This window comes from Carex rostrata, chromosome 11 (assembly GCF_964058835.1).
Source record: "Carex rostrata chromosome 11, lpCarRost1.2, whole genome shotgun sequence".
Classification (NCBI taxonomy): domain Eukaryota; kingdom Viridiplantae; phylum Streptophyta; class Magnoliopsida; order Poales; family Cyperaceae; genus Carex; species Carex rostrata.
In genome coordinates this window covers 2429581-2456138 of record NC_135928.1, presented here as the reverse complement: position 1 = coordinate 2456138, position 26558 = coordinate 2429581, and the positions used below count along the sequence as shown (strand labels likewise).

Genomic DNA, 26558 nt, shown 5'->3' with positions numbered 1-26558 from the left:
TGCACCCCTATAAATAACCCAAAACTTGTCATTCCATTGCAGCAGTAGGTTTGTGTATGGACATAAGATTAGCAACACTGCACTTTGAGAAGTATAGCGAACTTACAATTATTTCGCTAACAATTATCATGTCTTTAAGAGACAAATCGCCAGTAATAACAAAAAACAAATATAATTATCTAGTGGCCTGTTCCCTTTTAAGTGTAAATCATTAAAAACAAAAACAAAAAACAAAAAACAAAAAAAACAAAAACAAATGAACAAGACACTGATTGTCCTGACAATGCTCAAGCTTCCACATCAAGAACTTATTGCATACATTACTAACAAACAATAACTACAAAATAAATCTACTCTAAAAAATTAGCACGGCTGTACACAAAAATGCTTTATGAGATATTCACATAAAAAAAAAATATATCAATAGGATTGATATTACAGATAGAAAGAAGTTAATAACAAATCTAAAACATTAATAAAATATGGTCAAAATCTCTCAAATGATACCAAACAAATGTTAGAGATTTTCACTCAATAAATCCGAGTGCAGCTTCTTCAGTTCCGAGCTTCTGCACACAGACACCAAAACTTAGATTTTCAAATACCAGAAAATATTTATCATGCTAGAACAATAGAAATTATAAGAAGGCCGACAAGAAAATGAAAATACAACCAATACCAATAATAGGATAACAACAATATCATAAACCCAACCTAAGCAAATCAAGCAAACATAAACTAGAACCCAACTAGGACTGAAAAGTGGCAAGATATTTAGAGCCCGAGTAACAATTTTGATGTGGGACTTGGCTTGACAGACTTCTTCATCACTCAAAAAAGCAAACCAAAAGTAAGAATTGATCAACAAAACAAAAATGTTCAAGACTAACATAAGAAAACAGAATGAAAGAGATAGAAACAGTTAATTTGTAATTTGACTATGTTTCTAGAAATGGAAACGGGCCTAGTAGCATTTTTTACTCAAAAAAAAAAAAAAAAGAATGATGTTGTCCCATCAAGCAGTACGTAACAACTAGAAGTTCCTATTGTGTAATAGTTGTAATAGTGGTTTGGTGTAATAGTTGTACTACTACAACTATTAGCAAAGATAGGGGAGACCTGACAACGATATCTATGGTACTATTAGTAATGACAAAGAAAACTTGACGACACTGTATGCAGTGGTTGCAAAGAATGCCAAAACACATGGAAAGATCCTATTTGGTCTTTAATATTTTAATTAATCAATATATACAGATTGAACAACTTCCTATATTGAGAAGTATCAAGAAATATAAATAAAACAGATTTTATTTATACAGCCAGCAAAACTTAGCCATATCAAATAACACTTAATGCAGAAAGACTGGATACGGTACAGTTGCAAAATCATCCTAATCATGCTTATTGTGATGATGATGACCATGATAATTATCATAAATAATCACGATGATTACTTACGTGTCAGTGAGAAGAGGCATGCAAAGTGCCATCTGTAGAGAGGCCTCTCTTAACGGCCGTAAAGAATTTTCCATGGCCAAGGTACCATCTGAAAGGAGGTCTCTTTGAAAGGCTGTGAATTTATCAAGTGCACTTATATTCTGGCAACTAGGTGCAATATCAACTACACCTTGAGATTGGCGAGACGGTACACTGTCAGTTACAACTTTAGCTTCAATACCAGGTCTCTTAGAAGACCAAACTGAGATTGCTTGACCAATCTGACAAAATAAAAAATAAAAAAAATGTAACAATAATACTTGTAACAATTTAATATCATTAAATATGAAGATTTTATATAATATCATACATAGGTTGGTAGCTCCACCACAGTTGCAGTTAGTTAAGAGAGCCAAAGGATTAATTTATTTCTTTATTGTCTTTCTAGTTTAGGATTTTTACCCCATTGTCTCTAGAAGCCAACCATAAAAAGGTAGTGCGTATCTTAAAAATTTCCTTTCAAGGCTAAAAAAAGTTTCAAGTGACAAAATGTAAGGACAAGATAATAAACTTTAACACTAACAAAAAAAAAAATATTGTCCTCAAGTATCCAAACCATATTTCCTGTCAACCTACACTTTAACAGAGGTTGGTAGGCAATTCGAGAAATTAAAATTTTAATAGTACCTGAAAAAGGCCACCTCGAAGAGCTGCAAAGAAAACACCAGAAGAGACAGCAAAGGCAGCTTGGCGGGAAATAGATCCACCACCCATGCCACTTACAATGGAAAATACTGCACCAGAACCAAAACCCGCTACCATACTACAGTAAGGAACAAAGTTATATACATAAATATTGAATAAACTTTGCTAAAAAAGAAAAGGCAAAAGGGCAACACAAAGAAAAATCAAGTACTTCTTTCAGTATGTCTTACCTTATTTAATTTATTGTTCAATTCATGTTGCAAAATTGCAGGTAAGGTAATAATTACTTTGAGGCGTAACTGCATAGGAAGAGGTAATAGAGGATATCTGTCTTAATTGTGCAGGATCAATTATAAACAGTATATTGCTTAATCAGTTTAATTTAGAATTTCCCTGAACAATTGTTGAAACATGGACCCTATTGTCCGTACCAGTTCTTAAAATTGGGTCAAAATTGCAATATTTGAAAAATGAGTGTAACGGCTCCACTCAAGTCCATAATTTAGAAAAAGAGCAGGGATTACCGTCCTTGAAGATCCTCTTTGCCTCTGATCCTCCTCATGGAACAACATATAATTTCATTTGCACCCTCCATTACTGCAAAATTACGAGCATCTACAAAGGGGGAACTTGACGATACCTATACCAGTAAACATCACATCAGACATGCTTTTTGCAAACTGTGAAACAAATAATTATAAGGTGCAGTTGAACTTAAACGTAGGAGCTCCAGTAGAATAAGAAACAAAAAAATTTAACTTCGAAGAATATATTATTTCTTCTTAGAACCAAAGGCAATTTTCAGTGAAGTCAAATTAAGTGGTTGAAAGCTTTCCTTAATCTTTACATTTCAGCACCATACCAGCATGGTCAGGTCCTTAATATACTGGTATATATAATACTGCACCAATTGCAAAACTCACAAGTTTTGATCAGTTCATTAATTTAGTTACTATCCGTTGTCTTTAGTCAAATCCACGAGGTGGATTCACTAACAACAGAAAATAAGAAATTATATGAAATCCTATGTCTCATAACCACTCTACCAGTACCAAAATCTATGGTATCATAGGCAGCAACATGTAAATCCCTAATTTAATCAGAAGATGAGGCTACTGACGAAAACGAGCTTGAACTTGGTTATGGAGTGACGTAAAGAAGACCCCTGCTTGCGAATTTGCGTGCGGGGTCCCACATGTCAACCTCCCACCACAAGGTGCGTATGGGACTCCACGCACAAGAATACAAGCACAGAGTGGGAGAGAGAGAGAGAGAGCAGTTGACCTGTGATTGAATGTTGAGAGGTTTGAGAAGGGGGAGAGAGGAGAAATCAGGGAGACGAAGTTGGTCGCCGGCGAGGTACGACACGGAAAGAGCCGCGACGGCGCTCTGAAAAGCGGCGCTGGCGCCACATACGGTGGCCTCGACGGCGAAGGGCTGCTCCGCCAGCCACGATTTGGTGCCCTTCTCGACCTCTTCGTACTTGGCTTGTACCTGAGCGATTGACCTCAGTATTGGTCTCCTCAGGCGGAAGAGAGAGAAAGGCGGACATGAGAATAGCAGCCCCGCTGGTACCATTGGTGCTTGCTTTGCTTCTGCTTCCATTGGAGAGTACAAGAGCAAGTGCGCCGACTGTCAATCAAGACTCAAAAGAGAAACACGAAAAATTATGTAATTTAGATTTTAGACTAGTGATATTTCTGGGGTGTAACTTTGAGCCAATATATATCCCGTCGTCAGTCGTCACTACTTCTAGAAGCCAGAAGGGGTTTATAGGATTTATTATTACGAGTGGGAGTAGAATTTTTTCTTAATGAAACTCAGATTCTTAAAAAAAATGGCAATGGTACTTTAATTTCTGAAAACTATATAGAAAAATATGATTTGATCTAGGGCTGCAAATAGAGTGAAAAGAAGATATCGTGAAGTATTGTGATAAAAAATATCAAGAGATGATTACAGTACGCGAATTATTACGTGACAACTAAACGTGACTATTTAATTATAATTTATGTTAATTTATTTAAAATTTACTATATATCAAAATTTAATGGTCAAGTAACTCGCATAATTACGTGTTGTGTCATACTGTGAATAAATCTTCTACGTAATGTATTGTATCGTGTCAAGTTATCAAAACATGATTACGGCATATGAAAAAGACACATCACGGAAAACGTGAATCATAACATGTAACCAACACACGTGATGTGTCATTCCGTACCGTAACTATGTCATTTCGTGACGAAACCAACTCCACTATGTCATTTTTTTTCATTTTGATCGCATCTACTAAGAACGTATATTTTAAGATTTTTTTTTTCTTTGGCATAAAACGAGGGCATTAAATTTCAAACTTATATTATTTCTTTTAAAAATGATATGGTTGGTTTCTTTTCATAAACTTTGGATAAACAGAAACAATTCCGTGAAGCAGAGGTTATATACTTCCCCAAGGAACTATTTAATATGACTCACGCGAGAAGTGATGATTCACGTGAGATATAAACTTCCCGAAACTTATATGGTTATAAACGTGACTACGAAATAGCTGGTACCAAAGAGTCACTGCTGACCTGTCACGTGGACAGTCGCAGTCAAACTGCTACGACGCCATCTCTTTTCTCCCATGGGAAACAATTCGGATTTCAACTTCAAAAGTTTTGACTTTTGAGTATGAATTCAGCCCGTGCATGTCAATTCAACCAAGTTAAAATTGTTGAAAACGTATAATATTCGTACATATTTTAAAAGAACGGTCCGTATTCAAACTCAAAATTTTAGTTATATTAGAAAATTCGAATTTCGCATGATGCTGGTAAAACATTTTTATTTTTTTTATTTTTTTTTGCCAGTGTAAACGCCCGTAGGCTTAAAAAAACACATGTATGTGAATGTGCATCTAAAGGGATATAATTTGGGTCAGTATGAAAGTATATGTAACTCAAGCATTATTTAATATTTCATTAAGAACTATTCGTTACAAACTAAAGAGATATAATTTGGCTAATAGCATCTCCATTTCATATATTATTGAGATTTTTAATCGTGGTGATTTTTATTTCTATTTTAATTTTAAAGTGTACGCCAAATTTTTATTTATAAATTATTCAGCAAAATATCTTATTAAGAAATCATTTCTAATTGTCATACTGGCGGAACGATTCGTCCAATTGAATCCATTTTTAATTTATCACTCACGTGGTATTTAAAAACTCTAAAATTAATTTTAAAGATGTGAAGGTTTAGAAATTAAGAATCTTTAATTTCTAAAATGTGTTTGACAGTTATTTAGAATTTATTTTAATTGTCATTTGCATATCATATTTATAGTTAGGAGTTCAATTACTATTCACAGACTTTAAGACATTCTCTGTGTTGTGGGAAATATCTATATGGGTCCCTTGCTTTAAAATTATTTTACTTTCTATTTTATCTTTTGTTTATTTTGAGTTAAGATTATATCGGTTTGTTATTGGTCGTTTGAGTTGAAACATGGTGATTGAATTAAATCAAGTTTTAATTGTCAATTAAGTAGTTTAAGACATCATTATGCAAAAATGCGCTTCTACATTCATTTCTTAGTTAGAAAGATGAATAAACAACGTCATAACCAAATAATGAAACAATAGTCAAAGTTATAATCAAATCAACATGCTTCTTTGCTAACTTATTCAATCTTCCCTTGTAACCTCGCAAATCTTGAAAACCAGATCTTTTATCTTCCATCTCTTAATCGCATTCTCAACTATTTTTCTCATAAAATCACCATTGAGTTTTTATAGCAACCAATTATTTTCCACTCTTAAATCACAAGGATAAAACATTTTGAGAACTTTAGTGTTGATGGAGTCCGTGCCTAGTTAAATCAACATGACATATTCAATGTGTGTTTATTCAACAATACACATGACCTGAATCGAGAAAAAAAAATACATCAATGAGTAAAATGTTAAAAAATATAATCTTTTGAAGCACAAAAATAATTGAAAATACACAAATTATAATGAATACCGCATAGACTGTTATATATTGTGTTGAGTTTTATTGATTTTCTCCGATATCTTAATGCGTTAATGAGTAAAATGTTTAAACATATAATAATTTGAAATATAAGATTTCCTGTCCTTAACAGAATGATTTGGCACTGTTGAAAGTTCTTGGTTCTAGGAATTTATATGGAGCACTAATACAAAATTCTTTCCTCTATTTTACTCGGCTTTCAGTAATTAATTGAATTTGTTTTCAATTTGTTAAATACTTACGGTTAAGCTTTGTTTTCTTGATGAAAAAAATGAGAAAATTTTTATTTAAAATAAAAAGTATTATTATCAATTTAACTTTTAAATATGTAAAAATAATAGAAGAAATAATAGAAGAACTATATATGTTTTCAGCGTGTGACGATTGTAAACATTTCTCAACAATATAGGATTGCTATATACAATGTACAAAATGGCATAGGTGCATGGTAAGCAATCAATTCGACTTATATATATATGTAACAGTTCGTTGCAAGAGATCCATTGTTGTTATATCAAGAAGGGATGGAATAAAAAAAAATGGAACTAAATATTATATATATACCAAATGTATGTCGATATTAGTACAATCGAAAATGATCATATTAAAAATGAAAAATTACAATTATGAGATCTAATTACACCTCTTTTGGTGACACCGAATTACACTCTTTATTTTTTAAGTTTTCAAAGTTCAAATATTCGATCCAAACCATTCAACATAATGAATATATTAAAATGTACTTGCAGATTAATTAAATTTTACATTTTTTTTTACTATTTATCAGTGTTCTAAATAGTGCGCTATAGCGTTTTTGGACCCTAAACGCTACGTTATGGTATCAAAATGCGCTATTTGAGCTACGGGCGCTATAGCGGTAATAGCGGTCCGCTATAGCGCATAGCGTGTAGCGCAAATAGCGCGCGCTATGCAACATGAGCTATTTTTTTTTTCTTTCTTTTCAATTTATATGGGTTTTAAATAAAGGCTCATATTGGATTTTAACCGTGATTTTTTTTTTTGCAATTGACGTACTAAGTTTTATAGTAAACTATTAATTATTAAATGAGAGATCCATCAAACGAAATCAAATAAGGAAGCTACAACGTGCTATGCAGCATGAGCTGTTTTTTTTTTTTCAATTTATATGAGCTTTAAATAAAGGCTCAGATTGAATATATTAAGATATTTCTTGAAATAACAAAATGATACTTACGATATGGTAGTTTGAATATTTTGAATAGATTAAGATAATTAATTATGTCATGATGACTAGGTTATTTTGAAATTTAAATTGAAAAAAAAGATAGATTATGTCATAATGCTGAATATATTTTGAATAGAAAAAGATCGATAGTTTATGATATTAGTATTACTATGGATATTTTGAGTTGCAATTTGGACTTTGTATTGGTTCAATATGAATATTATAATTTTTTAATCAATTTGATGTTATTTATTGTTATATGAGACTTAGATAATGTTGATATTTAGTACAAATATATGATATAATTTTTATAAAAATAAAAAAACGCTATGTGGCATAGCTTTCGCTATAGCGACGCTATTCGCTATAGTTTTTTTTCCGGCTTCCCGCTATGACGCGATAAACGCTATTATTTAGAACCTTGCTATTTATTAAGTATTTAACAAAATCGCTATATTCAGACCATTGAATTATTGTACTCATCTTAATAAATAGTAAAAAAATTCAAAAGAAATGTAAAATTTGATCTGCAAGCACATTTTAACATATCTACCATGTTGAACGTTTTGAATCGACTATTTAGACTTTGAAAATATAAGATATAATCCGGTGTCACCAAAAAAGAATGTAAGTGGATCCCTTCTCCATTTTAAAATAGTATAATGACTCGATGTCATAGTTTTAAATTAAAGAAAAATGAAATTTAAACAAGCGTTAAAAACCTTGGATGCTGGATGAGACAAAATAACAAAAAAACATGTTAAAAAATAAACGAGTAAGAAAATAAATATATATTGTTCAATTGTGACAAATACATGTATAATTGTGATTTATGTCGACTTCTTGAATAGATACATACATGGCGAATGCTAACTTCATTATTTCAAAAGATATTATTATCTTTAATAAAAAAAAGAGAGATAGATTATTATCCGTATATTATATGATTACTTCTTGAATAGGTACAAGTGTGATTATAATGGACATTTGGCGCCTTTTTTATCGGATAACTTGAATTTAATTTCATGAATTGTAATACTAATTATGTAATAAAAAATGATCATAAGATCATCATTTCGATACTAGAAATGCTAATGATATTATCTGTTGGATATACTAACTGTGCCGTTTATTAAAGATGATTCATGTTCTGTTAAGTTTTATTGATTTTCTCATATATCTTAATTAATACGTGACTGAGAAAAATGTTTGAGAAATATAAGAATTTTATTTTACTAGATGATTTGGTGCTGTCAACTATTGTTGCTTTTTTTTTTTTTTTTTTTTTTGCTTGAGTCATGCCCGTAGGCTACATTTCCATTCCTATCCCTGATACATCATAACTGAAAACTAAATGAGCCCTCTACCCATCTATAGTTACAGAGATTTTTCAAAACATGGAAAAGTAAAGCCAGTTCATCTGCTACGTACGGTGTTATATATGTTGCCTTGCAATGAAGGTATCCTCTATTAACTTTAATTTTCTGCCAGATTTGGAACATCTCCTTGTGTGCAGTCCATGTCCACTTCCATAGGGGGAGCAAAACCAGAGACAGCCTCAGCCAAAGATTTGCAATCGATCGGTAAAGAAGTGGCAGGATGTGAGTCCCTCCTGTTCAGCATACTTCATTGCAGAGAGTAATGCAGTAGCTTCTCATTGGGCTGCACTACACACCTGTATCCTTGCCACTCTGTACATATGCATTGAGCCCCCTCTTATAAAGATAAATCCAGATCATTCTTACATCGCCATAGGGACCATAGAGAGATCATGAGCTTGTCCCATAGCTCCGTTGGAATCATTTTTGTGAGATTTAACAGGCATTCCTTTATTGGAGCGTTGAAACCATCTGATCTTAGTGCCAATTAACCTGCAATTCAGCAAGATCTAGAGAAAGGGCAGCCGAACGCATCGATCGGGTCTCCCCTTCCCAGCCTCCTGTGCATGGTACGTGCTTCCTTGTGGCAGTGCCCCTTGAGCCAGTTTCCAACAGAAAAAGGCGTATTCTCGGTGGGATTTCACCCTCCTTCCATATACAGTTCCACAATTTCTTCTAGTCCTGGTGGTTGTGCTGATTACTCGAACTATTGTTGCTTTCAGTATTTATATGGAGCACTCATGCAAACATTTTAATTAATCACACTATTAACATGAAAAAACATACATTTTACGTGATTATAAAGGGTTACACATACGAATTACGAATTGTTAACATCCTGAGAAAAAAAATAGGATGATATATTCTTTCATAAGGATTAGTTTTCAATTAAATTCACAAGTACATTGTAACTGTTTTTTTCGGTGGAGTTGCTAGCCCGCTCATATAGCCTATATATAATTGCAGGCTTCTTTGTTAAACTAGAATTGCTTGCGTAATGCGTGTACATACATTGGCGATCCGAGCCGAGAAAATAAGTCTTAAACTAATATGTTGGGCCTTGTATGAAACAGAATAGCAGAGCGAAATATAAACTAATATGTTGAGCCTTGTATGAAGGGAATAAATCTGCTGCGATCCGAAATAGATAAATGAGTTAGGCTACTATGACATTGGTGTTATTTGAAATTAAATAACACCAACTTTTAAATCCTTAGATCTGCCTTGAGATTCGTAATATCTGCTTTTACTGTTCAAGCACTTTATTTTGTACGAATCTCAAGGCAGATCTAAGAGTTTAAAAGTTGGTGTTATTTAATTTCAAATAACACCAATGTCATAGTAGCCTAGCCCTAGATAAATATTATCATGAAATCTCTGCTTTTTCAAATCTAACTGTTGATTTGTTTTGAGATACGTGTACAGACAAACTAGTTATTTCGAGATGCATGCACAAAAAAAGTTGAACGGTCAGATTTGAAAAAGCAGAGATTTCATAGTACTGTTTTTCTAATTCGGATCGTAGCAGATTTATTCCCCTTGTATGAAACAGAATAGGAGAGCGAAATATGTACAAGTTTTGTTGGTATAAATATATATGAAATATGAAATAAAGGGATAAGTGGAGAATGATAACGGAGCATTAAATGTAAAAGTCACGGATGTGAAACTAAGAATTATGATAAAAAAAAGCTAGAGAGCATAAGAGGCTATATAAAAGAGAAATAAATCTGCCGTAATCTAATTTGTTATTCTGATTTCAACTGTTGATGTTTATTAAAATTTATGTATGAAAAAAAAAATTCTTCATTGAAATCCGCGCATGAATTTTTTTTAACATTGGAATTGGAATAACATGAAACTGTTATTACTTTAAATTAAGAGCAGATATATTCCTATATAAAAGAACAAAGAAGTGGTTAGAGTGGGAAAAATAATATGGCTTTGCCGGCTCCGTCATAGAAAGGAACGGTACGTGTAATGGTTATATGCCGTGATTATTTTTTAAAAATTTGACACGGTATGTCACAGCACACAAAAGATATAATCACAGCACAACACGTGGTCATATGAGTAATGTTTAATTATGGTCATTAGATATTCATCAAATGATGAATCTTGAATAAATTAACATAAATTATTATCATATGAGTCATGCAAGCCACGTTTGGTAACGACACGTGGTCATGCGAGTCACGTGTAATTAGAATCGTTAGATTTTCATCAAATAGTGAATCTTGAATAAACTAACATAAATGATGATAAAATAATAATGTGAGTCACATTTAGTCACAACACGTTTAGGCACGCCGACTATTAACATTTTAGTCACAGCACGGTACATAAAAAATTAACTTAATCATAACACGTGGTGTGAGACCGAAGTGATGACGTATTTTCTCCTTTAAAAGTGGCTTCCGCATAATATATTGTATTGTACCAGTACATACCGGTCTTGGTACAAACTGGTACTGCATAAAATCACTAATGCTGCCAGTTCATTTAATCAGATTGTAAAAACATGAGATCCAATTTAATCAATACTGCAGTACAATATTGTCTTTTCTCAACATTTGAATTAATATACTGGATTGTATCAATGCATACTGGTCTAAACTGATGAAGGGTCATTGAATCACTGATGCTGCCAGTTCATTTAAATTTGTGCGTGCAGCAGCTGCTTGACGTTTCTTATGTGAAAGAACATGGAGATATTAAATTTCATTTCTCATTTTTACTTGTTATTTCAGACAATGAGGAAATACCTTTTTCCTATTTTAGTTGTAAATAACTTGTAGCTTTTGTTTTGTTTTGTTGTTATTATTATCCAAAACTACATTGGGCTGCCGCAAAATCCAGATAAATTTGAACTATTGTCGATCGAAAACAAAATTGCATCTATTCCATGACAAAAATTTAAATCAGAAAAACAATGAAAAATAGCAATCAGTTAATGTCAAATCCCTCAGAAAATAATACATGATTTCAGCACCAATATTCTAAGACAAGGCTGAAACAAAAATGTTGAATCAATCACAGGGATTAGCATTTTATCAAAAGAGAAACTGAAACGAATCAGAATACTGGCAAAAAAAATAAAATTAGCCAAATGAAGCTCTGAATAGCATCCCTCAGCATTGAAATTTATTTCATCAAAATTAGATATCAGGCCACTACTTTAATATCAATCTTCCCAGGGAACAGCAACAAAAATTAAAAAAATATTAAAAAAAATGAGGAATTTATATGTTCGTCTCAGTTCAGGTCTCCAAGAAAATTCCACACCGCAATAACGCTTCAGTAGAACGAAAGTTTTCATTTTTGATCATCACTGACAAACGATATAAAATTTAAATTGAAAACGTGGTACCTCCATTCAAAGACCGGCAACAAATTAAAAAAAAATTCTATTATATTATGAATCGGACAAGTATTACAGACAAAAAAAAAATTGAAGGGGATGAAACTCAGTTCAGGTCTCCATTTATAATCCGCATAGGTGGAATTAAATTCAACACCCTCGGAAGAACGAAAGTTATAAATTTTGAATCATCATAGAACATACCCATTAGCAATAAATTACAACAAAGCTCATATCAATCAAAGATCCGGAAATCCAAAGAAAGAACAAACAAATAATCAACGAATAAGATAGTTGTAATTGCCAATATTACGGAGGCTTTGATTCTCTTATTTTCTTTGGCAGGGTAAGCGGCGGCGCATATAAAAGTTTAGAGCCTGGGTTGCTGATGATTTATAGTCGATGAAGGTACGCTTTGTCGGAAAACCCTAGCAAGAAGAAATCGGTAGGTGGACGCGGTGTATCTCCGTTCTCTCTATTTTGTGGGTTTTGCAGGATTACACCTCTTAAATAGGGAAATTATGTATTTGTAGTAGGGGTGTAAACTGTAAACGGTCGAATACAGATCGGATAGTGGTCTTACCGTATTTTTATCCGTTATAATTTTTGGATACCAATACGGATCGGATATTAAACGTTACGGATCCGGATCAGATATTGGACGGATACATATATTTTTCATAATTAGTTTGTTGGTTACAAAACATCTATTATATTATTAAAATATTAGTCACTAATTATGTCATAGTGTTATATTATTAATCAAAATATATATCTATATGCAATTTACTAAATCATTGGTATAATATGTAATTTATTAACATATAGTAAATTTGTTGTGGTTTAAGAGCATAAACAGTCAGATACGGATAGTTAAAAGTTTTACCGTATCTTTATCCATTAAAATTTTTCATATATGAATACATATACAGATAATCTCGAATACGGATACGAATCGAATAATTTAGATAATTTTTCGGATTCGAATTCGGACGAAATCGGATAATATCCAATTCGTTTACACCCCTAATTTGTAGCAGGTGAAACTATATTGGAGGTAAGCTAAGCTGTTTAATATCGAATAATAATCTTGTTAAAAATAATTTAATATTAATAATGATAATTTTATGGTTCATTTTGATATTTATTCTTTATAAAATGAGTGAGACTATGATACTTTGTATAGTACGTAGGGCTGTCAAAAAAGCTCGCGGCTCATGGCTCGCTCGTGGCTCGTCTCTAGCTCGCTTGCTAACAGCTCGTTCGATAGTGGACCGAGCTGTTAACGAGCCAGCTCGGCTCAGGCTCGGGCCAAAATAAACAAGTTGAGCCAGGGGTTAGCTCGGACCGGGCCAGCTCGGCTCGTTAAGCTACAGTGGATTTAGGGTTTAGTCCCGTATAATTTTAAGTCCAGTCCTATTTTCAATGGCGCAATTATGCAAAATTGATGTATTTTCGGTTTGAGAAGAAAGGATATGGGCTTTAGTTGCTTGAAGATGTGCCTGTTGAACGATTTCTTAAATTTTTTGAATGGGTTTTCTTATTTTTTTTTATTTTTGAATTTGTATAATAGCAGTCCAATAAAGCCCAGCGAGCTAGCTCAGGCTGGCTTGTCACAAGCTGAACCAAGACTTTTGGCTCGGGACCCCTAGGTCCAGCTCGCTCGGTCCAGACTCGAGCCCGAATTAACAAGCTGAGCCAAGACCCAGCTCGGCCCGAGCCAGCTCATTTACAGCCCTAATAGTACGGAACGGTCTATGCTATAAATTAATATATTTGTTTGAAAAATATTAAATAACCAATTAAACTATTCAAAATAATATCCATATAAAGATGTACACGGAGATTCTTTTTTAGATGTTATAGATTTTTTTAGATAGATAAAAAATCACTCAAGTTAAAGATTTTGAGCTATTTAAAAATTGTGATTTTATATCTATCTTTAGCTTTTTAATAGAAATAGTAATACATTTTCTAAAAAATATAAATTTTTGTTTCTATAAATAATTTTACACAAAATCATATTAAGCAGTTTAAATCAAATATATAAACTTAGAAAATAAAAACACAGTTTAATAGCACAACTTAATCGGCGCTTTGCAAAGTACATGATCTCACTCTTTATAAAATTATTAACTTTTTGGAGTTAAAATTCTATTGGCTTTTTCTTCAAATTTTCTAAAAAATTGTGATGAATTTTACAAAATATGCCGTTAATTACCTTGGTTTAGTAACACGATCTAAAATATGGTAATTAGAGAACTTTCAGGGACTACGGCGTATAACTCCTAAAACCCTAGTCCCCTCCCCACCATCCTCGCAAAACCCACAATCCCGAAAACCCTTTCCTCCTTCCTTCTTTCCGACCACCGACGGCCTACCGCCAGACACAAGCCGAATCACAAATGTCTTCGTCTCAACCAAACCCAACCGGACCTCTACCTCCACTTGTCCGTCCCGTTGAGATACCAGGCCGGGGCCGGTCTTTAGTAGCTTCCGGTCCGATCAAACCGGGCCAGATCGTCTTATGCGACTCGCCTCTCCTCCTCTACCCCTCCTCTCTCTCCTCCCTCCCTTCCTTCTGCTCCCGCTGCTTTCGCGTGCTTCCATCTCAGCCGCTCCCTTGCTCTTCCTGTCACGTGGCGCTCTTCTGCTCTGCCCGATGCCTCTCTCTTTCCCACCCTCCCCTCTTGTGCCACGCTTTGCCTCCTCTATTCTCCGTGCCTTCCTCCTCACCTGATCTCCTGTTCCTCCTCTCTGCCTATTCTCTCCCCTCCAGTTCTATCCTCCAGTTGCTCTCTCTCCATTCCAATTCACCTTTCCCCAACGAATCAACCCAAATCCTCCATTCCCAGCTCTGTTCTCTCATCCCTCCAAACCTCATTCCCGTGAATTTCTCCCCTGAAACCACAGCTGCTCTTGTATCGAAGGAAAAGGTTAATTCTTTTTGTCTGATGAACCCTATTAGCTCCAAAAATGGAGATGGTGAGGTCACTGGGGTCCGTGCATATGGGATCTATCTCTCAGCTTCACTTTTCAACCATGATTGCTTGCCCAATGCATGCCGATTTGACTATATTGATGACCCAAATCGGGAAAACAACACCGATTTTACATTCAGGGCTTTGCATGATATAGCAGAGGGTAGCGAGGTATGCATAAGCTACGTTAGTGTTACCAGGGGGTACAGAGAGAGGCAAAAAATGCTAATGGAGGATTACGGGTTTAAATGTGAGTGTGATAGGTGCCATATTGAGAGTCGATGGAAGGAAAACCAGGGAGATGAAGAAGTTGCTGGAGACGAGAATGGAGGGGAGGAAATGGAGGAGATAGAAGGAGAAGAGGATGGGGAAGGGGAAATGGAGATGATGGAGGAGGGGAATGGAGAAGAGGATGATGAGGATTTCCCTCACCAGTACTTCTTTTTGAGGTATGTTTGTGAGTGTGGTGGGACCCTTGCACCTTTGCCGCCTTTGCATGGAGGTGTGTCATCTGATATGGTGGAGTGCAATCTGTGTGGTACAGTAAGAAAAGATGAGTTTGGCAATACTGGATGTGTTTAATTGTGAGTAAGAATCTCTCTCACACATGCGTATTTCCATGTTTGTATATTACTGATATCTTAGATAGTTGGCAGTGGTACTAGGTGTACCAGTAATGTACCAGCATACTACTTGACTTCTGGTATCAAAATCTGATGTTTTGAGTTGCTGTACTTGCTGATACTTTGCTTGTGTTGTCCGATAAGGATTATCGGTGCTTGTACCAGTACCTATTATTGTACGGTACCCAATTTCATATTTTGTATACCACATTGTATTCCTATGGGATTCTCTAAAGAAAATTGAGTGTCTCATTGCGCATATTGTGCCCCTCCATTGTAGCATAGCCCTTTTTTTTAACTCTTGGATTGTTATTTATTTTATTGTTTTATTTGTTCTTTTCAGGCAATAAGAATGAGGTGATTGGATTTTCATATCAGATTTCTTAGGAGTTCAAGCACTGCTCACATACATTTCAGGAGGCATCATTTGCATTGCGGCAAAGAACTTCCCCATTTGTTTATTTTTGTTTCTCTTTCATTCATTTTGTTAGTTCAGATTACATTTGTTTTGTCACTAGCTGTTTATTGTTCCTATATGATCATTAATTAAATCAAATTGAAATGTTAATCAAGTAGTGTAAAGCACAATTATGTGATTACAATTCTATTTTCATTTCTTAGAAAGCTGATAGTCAAAATCTTAACATCAGTTAAAGTCATAATCAAGTCAACAAGAATGTATTGAATCACAAGACGCATGAAGACGGTGGTTGGTGACATTTGTGATCCCGAATTTTGAATTTTTTTAATCTAAGCTCAGAAGTCAGAAGTTCTTAATTTTTACATTTAAGCGAAATAGATTGAATTTTTGAAATTGAAGCAGTATGCTAGCATCTAGATAAAATTTTGGGAATCTTTACTCTTGGATTAAGTCTTCGTAGCGTCTATATATAGATTAAGGTAATCAAACATGAATTTCTTAGTGTGGATTAAGATTGATTTAATTCTACTTTTGTTGCCGAACCACCACTATGTGAGGAGGGAACAATCAAGTTTCCATTGCATATTTAGGTCTAAATGGAACAATTAAGATTGATTTAATTCTATTTTTGTATTCTTATCCTTTTAAATTTAATTATATATATATTACATTTTTATTTGTTAAGTATTAGTTTATTTATAATATAATTCTGCTCGCTAAATTTAACGGGTAATGTATAAATAAGAATAATTATTCAATAAACTGATAGTTATGTGATCTAAAATTAATATAGCAAATAAATAAATATGTTACTTTAAAAATATATTTGAAATACTTTATGTAGTACACACACACACATCAATCTCTTCATAATTTGCTAATTAAAAGAATATTATTTTTGTGATGATGAAATTGATTTATATACAATGGCATTATATTAATGTAGTTAATTGTAGTGACAAAAAGTTATAATATATAATTTTATATTTATCAATTTTTTAATAGGATAATAAGATACAAAATAATTCTTATTCATATTCTTATCCGATAAGTTAATGATTTTTTTTTTCACCTGTACCTTATTTGTTAAGCTAATAAAAAAAATCTTATAAATTATATTAGATCGAATTCTAAAACCTATCCTTATAAAATCAAACATTGTCACAATAAACAAATGAAATAAGGAACTCGGACGAATATCTTTTTCTTAGGGCATCTAGCCACGGAATGGCATGTAATGATCGCTTTGATACAAAATTCGGTTTAACATTTGATTGGAACTATCTGATTCACATTAAGATTCACACTTACTTGATATACATAAATTATTTTAAAATTGTAATCTTGATACAAATTAAACAGTTTTAATCTCATATCGGACCGCCCTCTAATTCTACGCAGAAAGGCAACGGACGCTATGCGCGTTTAAAAATGAGGACGCACTGGATTACTAGCGTTCAGATTTGAATGATATTGGAAATTTGTAGCGTTCCTATTAAAAACTTTTTACTGGAAGGTTATATTTCTGAAACTCAATTTAAGTAGCTTAAATATAGAAATTGGAATGAGTTTAGGTGGTTTCACATTTTAGCTTAGGAATAAGTTATGCTGATTACTAGCCTTTGAACCGTCTGATCGAAATCGAATTGATGGACGGATCCGCCTTGCCGCTTGCGTGGAGCCATCCAATAATATTTCGTACAATGGCGAAGAAGTGCCGAATCCCGCCATCCCATCATCCAATAATAGAATCAATCAAGAGATCAGGTCCGTGTCTCTCTCCAGCGCAGATCCTGCGCCGTCTGATCCACCACTTCTTTATTCTTGGCTTCTTACCTGTGCACTCCTTCCTCCTCCGACGACCGCCAGCCCAAACCAAATGTCGTCGAACCAACCAAACCCGAACCCAATCGGACCAGCACCCCCACTGCTTCGTCTGGTTGAGAAACCGGACCGAGGCCGTGCCTTGATCACCACCGGTCCGATCAAACCGGGCCAGATCGTCTTGGTCGACTCCCCTCTTGTGGTCTACCCCTCCTCACTCGCCTCCCTTCCCGTCTTCTGCTCGCGTTGCTTTCGCATCCTTCCATCCCAGCCGTTCCGTTGCCCATCCTGCCACGTGGCGCGCTTCTGCTCCGCCCGATGCCTCTCCCTCTCCCATCCCGCCCTCCTCTGCCACGCTCTGCCTTCCCTTATCTCTGGCAACGTCACTTGGCCTGACGATCTCCTGTTCCTCCTCTCCGCCTATTCCCTCCCCTCCAGTTCGCTCCTCCAGTTGCTCTCCCTTCATTCCAATTCACGCTTTTCTTATGAATCTATAGAAATTCTTCATTCTGAACTATCTTCTCTTTTGCCTTCTAACGTTGTTCCCTTGCATTTCTCTACTGAAACCACATCCTCTCTTATATCCAAGGAAAAGAACAATTCTTTTGCACTTGTAATCCCCATGGATCCAAAATTTGAAGTTTGCGGGGTTGCTGGGGCCCGTGCATATGGCCTGTACCTCTGGTCTTCTATGCTCAACCACGATTGTTTGCCTAATGTATGTCGGTTTGACTACGTTGACGACCTGCACCGAGAAAATAACACTGATTTTATATTCAGGGCCTTGCATGAGATAAAAGAGGGGATCGAGATATGCACAAGTTATGTTGGTGTTACTAGAGGATATCGAAAGAGGCAGAGGAGACTAACGGAGGATTACGGGTTTAAATGCGAGTGTAACAGGTGCAAACTTGAGGGTCAATTGAAGGAGAACCAGGTAGAAGAAGAAGAGGCTGAACAAGATAATGAAGAAGAGGAGGTGGGGGAAGAGGAATTGGAGATGTCGGACATTGATGATGATGATTTTCTGCATAGAAAAGATGATCCCGGTGGCGATGGGATGCCAATTTGTGAGTAAGACCACCCCCCCACCCCTCCATATCATAAGGTTACACGCGGTACAGAAAACTGGTACAACTGGTGTAATGTCTGTTGATCACGAAATATAGTTAACTAGCATGCATGCATACATATTATATATATTTTTTTTTCTTCCTTTTTGGTTATTCCCGATAGCTTCTGTTTTGTTGTTTGTCAATTGTGTTTGAAATAAGTCATGCTTGGAATGGCCTGTTAGGGTGAAATCAAAATTATGCAGCTGTTCAATTTGTTTGGAATCCTCCTCTTTACTATATTCCTAAGCTGTTGATAGTGCTCACGTCAAATTGACCTCAGCATGCATGCAGTAGTTCAAAAAACTTGCAAATTAATACAATAAAGTTTCAAGACCTGAGAGGATTAAAAAATATATAATTTATGTAAGAGAAGCTGAAATGGAACTATAGATTGGTGGCTTATTCCACAAAAGAAAACAACTTTATTCATGATGATAAAATTAATTTTGGAAACTTACAATAATAAAAGATCCTTTTCAAGCTGCTACAATTAAGTACCAATGTTAAAAATCCAATAAAATGGAAAGCATAGATTGACATGACAATAAGTATATAGGCTTATGGCTGGGCAATTGTGTAACTTTGTAAATATTTTTTCTTAATATAAATTAAAAAAAAGTACATATATGTACTTGTTGGAGGCGGTTTATAATAAGCTCTTCTGCAGTAGTGAGAGTAACGTCGGTCACATGCAAATGGCGCATTAAACCACTCCTCAAAAGTGTTGTACTGAGTTGAAAATGGTGGGTAAAAGAAAGTTGAGCAACGATCATATATAACTCTTGGAGACTGTTTCGTATTGGAGTACATATGTTGTACTTGATAAATTAGATATTGGAAAATGGTTATATGTAAAATTAAAATGTTGACATGTTCATCTAAGACCAATGGTTTAAATAGCGTTTATCGCGAAATAGCGTACGGGTTAAAAAAATCGCGCTATGCTCAAATAGCGGCGCTATAGCACGGAATAGCGCGCTATAGCGGCGCTATTTGGGCATAGCGCCATAGCTTTTTTGGTCGGAAAACGCTATAGCGGCGCTATAGCGCGCTATTTAAAACACTGTCTAAGACAAATCCCAATTCATTTCAAAGAGAAAAGCCTTACAATTAGCTCCTGAACTTTTAAATAGGATTTTGTTTCAGTTGGGCCTGTTATTTTTTAGTTTGCATCAATTGACCAGTCTTCACATTTGTTAGAATAAGAAGTGTTTGTCATAAAATATTAGTTTGTTAAGCTTCCTATCTAATTATTGACACCTAAACAATTGTCATTTGGTAAATTCTAGTCAAGCGTTTAGCATAGTAGATTAATATTTTCAACCGCGGTCAAAGATAAATAATATTATAGTAATCCTTGTTGCTGCTTAATTCGGTGTTGGTCAAAAATCCAATATTAATAGGTAAGGCCACACAACAAAAAGGAACGTTATGTGCAAACTGCAAAGTATAAAGATCAAACTTCTCTCTCCTATGCACTTCACAGCATTTAATACATGTAATGGGTCACAAAGTCGGAATGAGATCACCTGCCCTAGGGCCACTGTCGGGTGGGGTCGGAGTCATTTTTAACATTTAAATATTTGATCTGGGCCCACTTTGAATCCACCAGCAGTGACTCTAGGAGCATAAATTTCCTGTCCCCCAAGATGCAGGAGATTCGGTCTCACAATCATGTTATGATGCCGCCATATAAATAAATAAATAAATAAATGGTTGTAGCAATGAAACCACAATATTGAAAAATTGAAAACCGCACGCTCCGATATATATTAATAAAAGTATGCATTATTCTCTCATTAATTTCTCTTATTATTTTTCGGCAGCGGCTCTAATTAAATTTTTTATTTATGAATTATATTGTATTCACGTCGAAAACTCTATATTTATTATGCTTAACAGTATATTTTAAGAGATCTTATAAAATAGTAATTTAAACTATCAAAATGTCAATTACAATATGTAACATGACATTAATTTCTGAACATTTATACTTCAAAAATATCTAATTTTACCATCTGTTTACATAAATTATATTATATTTATTCATCAGAAATCTAGATAATAATGTATTTATGCAACAGCATGTATGCGAGTGCTTGTAAATTTGAGAATTTTGATGCAATCAATTTCATTATTTTATGCTACGGAACAATTCAGCACCATGTCTCTGTCAGAATATGTAATTGGTTGTAATTAATTGAGACATTTGTAATATGTAAATTTAGAAAATTAATTAGACAACGGCTAGTTTGCCGATCAATCTCATCATGTAATCACTACCAATTTAATCAATAGAGCACAGTGTCTCCAGTACGTACGCACCAATGATCAGGATCGATATCATTGGGGAATAATTGAGCAGCCCATCTTTGACCGAAAATTGGAAAAGCTGCGCAAGGATTATTGCTTCTCTGAAGGTACGAAATAGGAGAGACGAGACTTTCTGCACATCCATAAATGGAGTCGTAGCTAGGTAACATTTGTGAAGATGATGAGTAGTTGGATGGAGGGACAGTCTTTTCAGAGGTTCCATTAATCTTCATGTCATAATAATGTGTGGGAAATAAGAGTTTTCCGTCACGAGTTGTAACAGGTCGCCAACATTTAGGGAAGCTCTCGATAGTGTGCTTATTTATCCAGTTACAACTGGCATAGTCCTCCAAGATATACAAATTGGCTTTCATTGATTCCAGATCATTATCTATAATACATAAGCATCCTCCAAGCTCTATTAATGTGCAATTTTCTAGTCCATCTGGAATTGGTAACATGCGTGTAGCGTCGGTCCTTACATCGAGGGAGAGAATTACCTTCGATTTTTTTTTTTTTTCATGATAATAGTTTCCAAGGAGAAGCCAATGAATAGCACCATTCAAGAATACTGGAGACCCCATTTTTGCCATGTAGTTAGGAATTTTTTCAAGCTGCCTCCAATTGCATGAAGCATCTGAACTACCGCCGAGAGTAAAAACCTCATACCTTGTACCAAAAAACATACCTCCATACATTCGCACTATTTTGTATGTGTCTGAGGAATCATCATATCCAATCCCCACAGAGAAGGCATCACTAACTTGTCGACCCATACAAATGGCGAAACTTTTGCATAGTTGTGCAGTTTCTCGTATTGTTGGGTTAACAACATTTATAAAATATCTATCAGAGACACACACCAAACCATTGCAGGAGTTTGATAATGTCGGATAAGAACATGTGACAAACCCATAAGGGAACCTAAAGTGCAATATACTAAAAGGGCAAGGTGATTTTGTTATATAATTTGTGGAGAAAATGAACATGTTTGAATCCTTCAATGCAACAATCGGGTCATTATGACTCATTCGGTTCTTCAAGTGCTGATAGGTAAAGTGGGATGTGCTCGTCATGGAAGCCCACGCCTTACACGTGCTTCGAAGTCTCATGATCGACTCTGCAGGTAACCGTAAGAAAATATCGTAGATCAAATCAAGAGGAATGTAGAGTAATCTACTCGATGATCTTAAATAATTGGAAGATTCATGTACTTGCATGTGGTTAACGTTGTTTTCAACTTGACTCTGGCTTTGATCGTTTAAGACGTTCATGGTTCTTATTTTGCTATATTCATATTGTGGCTTTTCTCCCTTTGATCTTTCAAATGCCCATTTCAAGCAAAAAAATTGGTCTTTGGTGCCAGGCATAACCTTTATCCCGTTGTAAGTGTTCAAGATTTTCTCTGCATCATCACGTGATTTAAAGGTCATGAAGCCATAACCCAGGGAATGGTTTGTTTGCGGGTCCTTTATGATCTTTACAAATTCTCCCTACAAAAAATTTTAAAATTTGTGAACAATACATTATAAGTAAATATGTAAATTGTGTTTGTAGAATCAAAATGTATGAAACATATATATTGTATAAATACCAATTTGCACTTATGCGGGGAATCTCTCTGAAAGCATACATGTACTGAATCAAAGAGGAAGAAACAGAGGCAGAGATAATTCTCGCCGACCCAATATGGCAGGTTGCCAATCCAAAGGGTTTGTTCTTGCTCCTCCATGATGCCCAACATTCTACTTATTCCCCTTGGTCGCATTTGCAGGGGTAATAAAGAAAAAATTGTGAGGATCAAACCTCCAGAAGAGAGAATTGTAGTTTTCGAAAATAAGGAAAAAGAAACTGCGATAATAATTAATAAGCTCTTCCCCATATTCAACATGTAATATATATATATTAAGAGAGGACCTCCAATAACTATGGTCATATAAATTAGGAGTCACTAAATATATACAAACTATTTTTTAACTCACGTTAAATTCTGATGTCAGAATACGCGCGCAACCTAAGCATATATGTCGAATACAACTTAATTTAGAGTTCTAATTATGCCCGGTGCCTGAAGTAAATGAAGCTATTTTAATTTTTGCCAGCTTCTAATAAAAGAAAAACATATGAGACAGTACGTTGATGCTTGGCAGGCTGCATCTGAGTTAATTTTATTTTCTAGCTTGTAACAAATACAGTTTATAATTAGAACTAAAAATAGAGTTCCATCACAAGGATTAAAAATAGGAAAAATTAGTTATTTGTCACTTCAAAATTTTCAAATTGTAAAAATATCATTTCAAAATTTAAAATTGTAAAAATATCACTCCAAACTTTATTAATTTATAATTTTATCACTCAAAATAATTAATAACTAAAAGAATAATCATTTCTGTACCCGCGCTACAGTACCCGCGCTACAGTAACTGCATTTAGAGGAATAATGTATTATGGTTTCCACTAATTATATTGTGTTCACTAATTATTATTCTAAAAAGATATTATATAGTCTCAACTAATTATTATTCTAAAATCTCAGCAGCACCCTTTCAAAGCCTCGACACTAATTCCGCGTCAACATTTCTCTAACAAAAATAGTTGACCTCATAAAAATAAATACCTCAGTGCATAGATATAAATACTTTCAATACTTAGATATTAATACTTTCAGTGTCATATGTAAAAAGAGGAGGGATCAAATTACAACATTATGACAGTTTAGATCTCCACAAGCAGTTATGTAAAAATTACAATATTGTTTACTATATAGATATAAATACTTGTGTTCTTTGAACTATATACTTCAAGATTTTACTATTAATATTTTAAAATAAAGTTACAGATTTGGAATAGTTGCCGTCCCCACAAGTAATTATGACAGTTTAGGTGCGGGTATGACATCAGAAATTTCAAAAAAAGTGCGGGTACGATTATTTAAAAATAATTAATTTATCATTTACATTGTTTACTATATAGATATAAATACTTGTATTCTTTGGACTATATACTTCAAGATTTGACTATTAATATTACAAAAAAAAGTTACAGATCTGAATTGCAGTTATGGCAGTTTGATCCCCACAAACAGTTATAGTAGTTTAGGTGCGGATACTGTAGCACGGATACTCATATCAGCTTCCTAAATAAAATGCCCTTCCTTCTTGTCCTGCCTCCTCCTCTTCTTTTTTTCGTATTCTTCAATTAGCAAAGTTGGACACGTTGGACCAATTCCAAGTAATGAACAGAAGGCGCCACATTTTTGCCAATTCTTTTCTTCCAAGTTATGACCAATTAGCAAAGTTGGACGAATTCATAACTATATAGTGAGCCAGTAATTGAGTGCCACGTTGGACATCCAGCAAATGAAGTATATATACGCGCGCACGAAGTGGGAAGAAAAGAGACATGGTCCGGTTGAGAAAAGTCATCCCTACTAATCACAATTCTTCCAACTTATGCACGCCGGCCGATATAAATGCTCTATCGATGCGGAGAAGAAGAATGCATTTTAATATTTAAATTTTATGCACGCCGATATAAATGCTGTGTTTGTTGTTTTCACCAACAAGAACAGGATGTTGGAAATTATAAAGGTCAAACAATTACGTCTTATCTAAAGATCAAACAATTACATCTCATCTAGGGATCAAACACTTACACTCCGGAGAAGAAGAAACAATCCCCACCTTAACCTAAGACCGTCCTATGCCAAAGAGACCCAAAACATAATCTTTAGTGCGGATTACAATACCTGATTCCATGTCATTTGTCATGGAATATCAAAATCCTAGGTTGGAGAAGCAACCGTCTCCGTGAGCGCGAGACAAGACTCTAGCAAGCTATTCCTTTCTCGCCATTTTAGTTGAATCTTAGATTAGGTCTTCCAAAGCAACAAGATCGCCTCTTGAGAATTCCTCTCCAATATTCTAAATGGAATTCTCCTCTCTATTCTTTGATGGAAGAAGAAGAGAGAAAGGCACTCAATTCTATAGAAAAAATTTCTGAAAAGAGTTGGTTATCTTGTGCCTTGGGGACCCATCTATTTATAGTTATACACATCTGACAGCGTGAGTGCGGGTGGTTCACTCGCACTGGATTCAGTCCGTCCGCACTGGGTCAGAACGTGTCTAAGTAACCGCCTTAAAATTAGCCCCGAAAATAGTCTGCATCCTGAGTGCGTCCGCACTCAGATCCAGTACGGGTGAGCCACCCGCACTGGGCTTAAAACAGAACTTTCAGAAAATTGACTAAGTCCTCAGTGCGGGTGGTTCACCCGCACTGCGCTCGGACTTTTTCCTGAAGTTCCCAAATATTGGCTAAGTACTGAGTGCGGGTGAACCACCTGCACTGGGCTCCCAAAAGGCTTCCAAAAATTGGCTAAGTCCTAAGTGCGAGTGAGCCACCCGCACTGGGCTCCCAAAAGACAGTTTTCTCAATTGCAAATTTCAGAATTAGTCCATCAATAATTTGATTTTTGCCCAAATTGTTCTACACACTTATGGATCACACCATATTGAATACATTGATTGTCTAATATCTTAAATCTATATTAGATCACTTTAATTGTGACAACCATATATGACAGTAAACAATTCATAATTATATTCATATATGCTCAACGTTGGATTATGATCCAACAATCTCCCACTTGAGCAATATGTTATACTCTTTTAATTATGTATTGTCAACCTTATGTGCGCACATACTTTTCTGTCATCCTTATGTATTCCCAAACCAATTTCATCCATCAATTACATTAGCAAAGGACTAAAGCAGCTTTCGTCACATTTATTTTAGTCGTGACTAGACCATCAATAATCTTAGCACTAATATAACCAAATGACATGAATCATGATGTGGATGTGTAGCATAGAAATTACACGCAATTGTGATCTTACGTGCCAATTTCTAACTAGGTCTCCCACTAAAATCTTGAAACCGAATTTCATAAACTTGTTGTAAAATGCAAAATTCAAATAAACAATTCACAAATCCCATATCCAAATGTAAGGTCAAAAACTAAATTAGAGATAGAATGTATACAAACAATCATTTTGCAATGCCATGCATATTACAAAAATAACTTGTTTCATTATCCAAAATTACAAAATAGAACATCAAAATAAACAAAAATGGACTCCCACTAAAACTGAATTTCCTCAATAGCAA

General features: G+C 34.8%; 3 protein-coding genes and 2 non-coding genes across 6 annotated transcripts; 2 read left to right on the top strand and 3 right to left on the bottom strand.

Moving 5' to 3' along the window:
* Positions 1-373: 373 nt before the first annotated feature.
* On the bottom strand, positions 374-3815 carry LOC144561615 (uncharacterized). Its single transcript, XM_078310629.1, has 5 exons — positions 3430-3815; positions 2670-2785; positions 2128-2263; positions 1462-1721; positions 374-569 (listed from the first exon to the last, which is right to left on the bottom strand). Exons 1-5 carry the CDS (start codon positions 3748-3750, stop codon positions 518-520), a joined length of 885 nt encoding a protein of 294 aa, XP_078166755.1. The 5' UTR covers positions 3751-3815; the 3' UTR covers positions 374-517.
* Positions 3816-12003: 8188 nt separating this feature from the next.
* On the bottom strand, positions 12004-12093 carry LOC144562495 (small nucleolar RNA Z159/U59). Its single transcript, XR_013514112.1, has one exon. It is a non-coding gene; the product is annotated as a small nucleolar RNA Z159/U59 (small nucleolar RNA).
* Positions 12094-12217: 124 nt separating this feature from the next.
* LOC144562496 (small nucleolar RNA Z159/U59) lies at positions 12218-12315 on the bottom strand. The gene has a single exon (XR_013514113.1). It is a non-coding gene; the product is annotated as a small nucleolar RNA Z159/U59 (small nucleolar RNA).
* A 2122-nt stretch (positions 12316-14437) lies between these two features.
* On the top strand, positions 14438-16287 carry LOC144562441 (histone-lysine N-methyltransferase ASHR2-like). Of its 2 annotated transcripts, none has more exons than XM_078311665.1 (2): positions 14438-15680; positions 16063-16287. In XM_078311665.1, the coding sequence occupies exon 1, from the start codon at positions 14521-14523 to the stop codon at positions 15676-15678; it is 1158 nt and encodes a 385-aa protein (XP_078167791.1). In that variant the 5' UTR covers positions 14438-14520; the 3' UTR covers positions 15679-15680; positions 16063-16287. The 2 variants fall into 2 exon arrangements, with proteins under 2 accessions (XP_078167791.1, XP_078167793.1); XM_078311667.1 differs by having other exon boundaries at positions 14448-15684.
* A 1732-nt stretch (positions 16288-18019) lies between these two features.
* LOC144561921 (histone-lysine N-methyltransferase ASHR2-like) lies at positions 18020-19042 on the top strand. Its single transcript, XM_078311028.1, has one exon. The coding sequence runs from the start codon at positions 18020-18022 to the stop codon at positions 19040-19042; it is 1023 nt and encodes a 340-aa protein (XP_078167154.1).
* Positions 19043-26558: the final 7516 nt, after the last annotated feature.

Coding starts and splice junctions, on each gene's coding strand:
- LOC144562441 (XM_078311665.1), top strand. CDS start 14,521: ATGTCTTCGTCTCAACCAAACCCAACCGGACCTCTACCTCCACTTGTC.
- LOC144561615 (XM_078310629.1), bottom strand. CDS start 3,750: ATGGAAGCAGAAGCAAAGCAAGCACCAATGGTACCAGCGGGGCTGCTA. Junction 2,264..2,669: donor AAAGAGGATCTTCAAGGACG/GTAATCCCTGCT, acceptor TCCTTACTGTAG/TATGGTAGCGGGTTTTGGTT. Junction 1,722..2,127: donor TTCGAGGTGGCCTTTTTCAG/GTACTATTAAAA, acceptor TTATTTTGTCAG/ATTGGTCAAGCAATCTCAGT.
- LOC144561921 (XM_078311028.1), top strand. CDS start 18,020: ATGTCGTCGAACCAACCAAACCCGAACCCAATCGGACCAGCACCCCCA.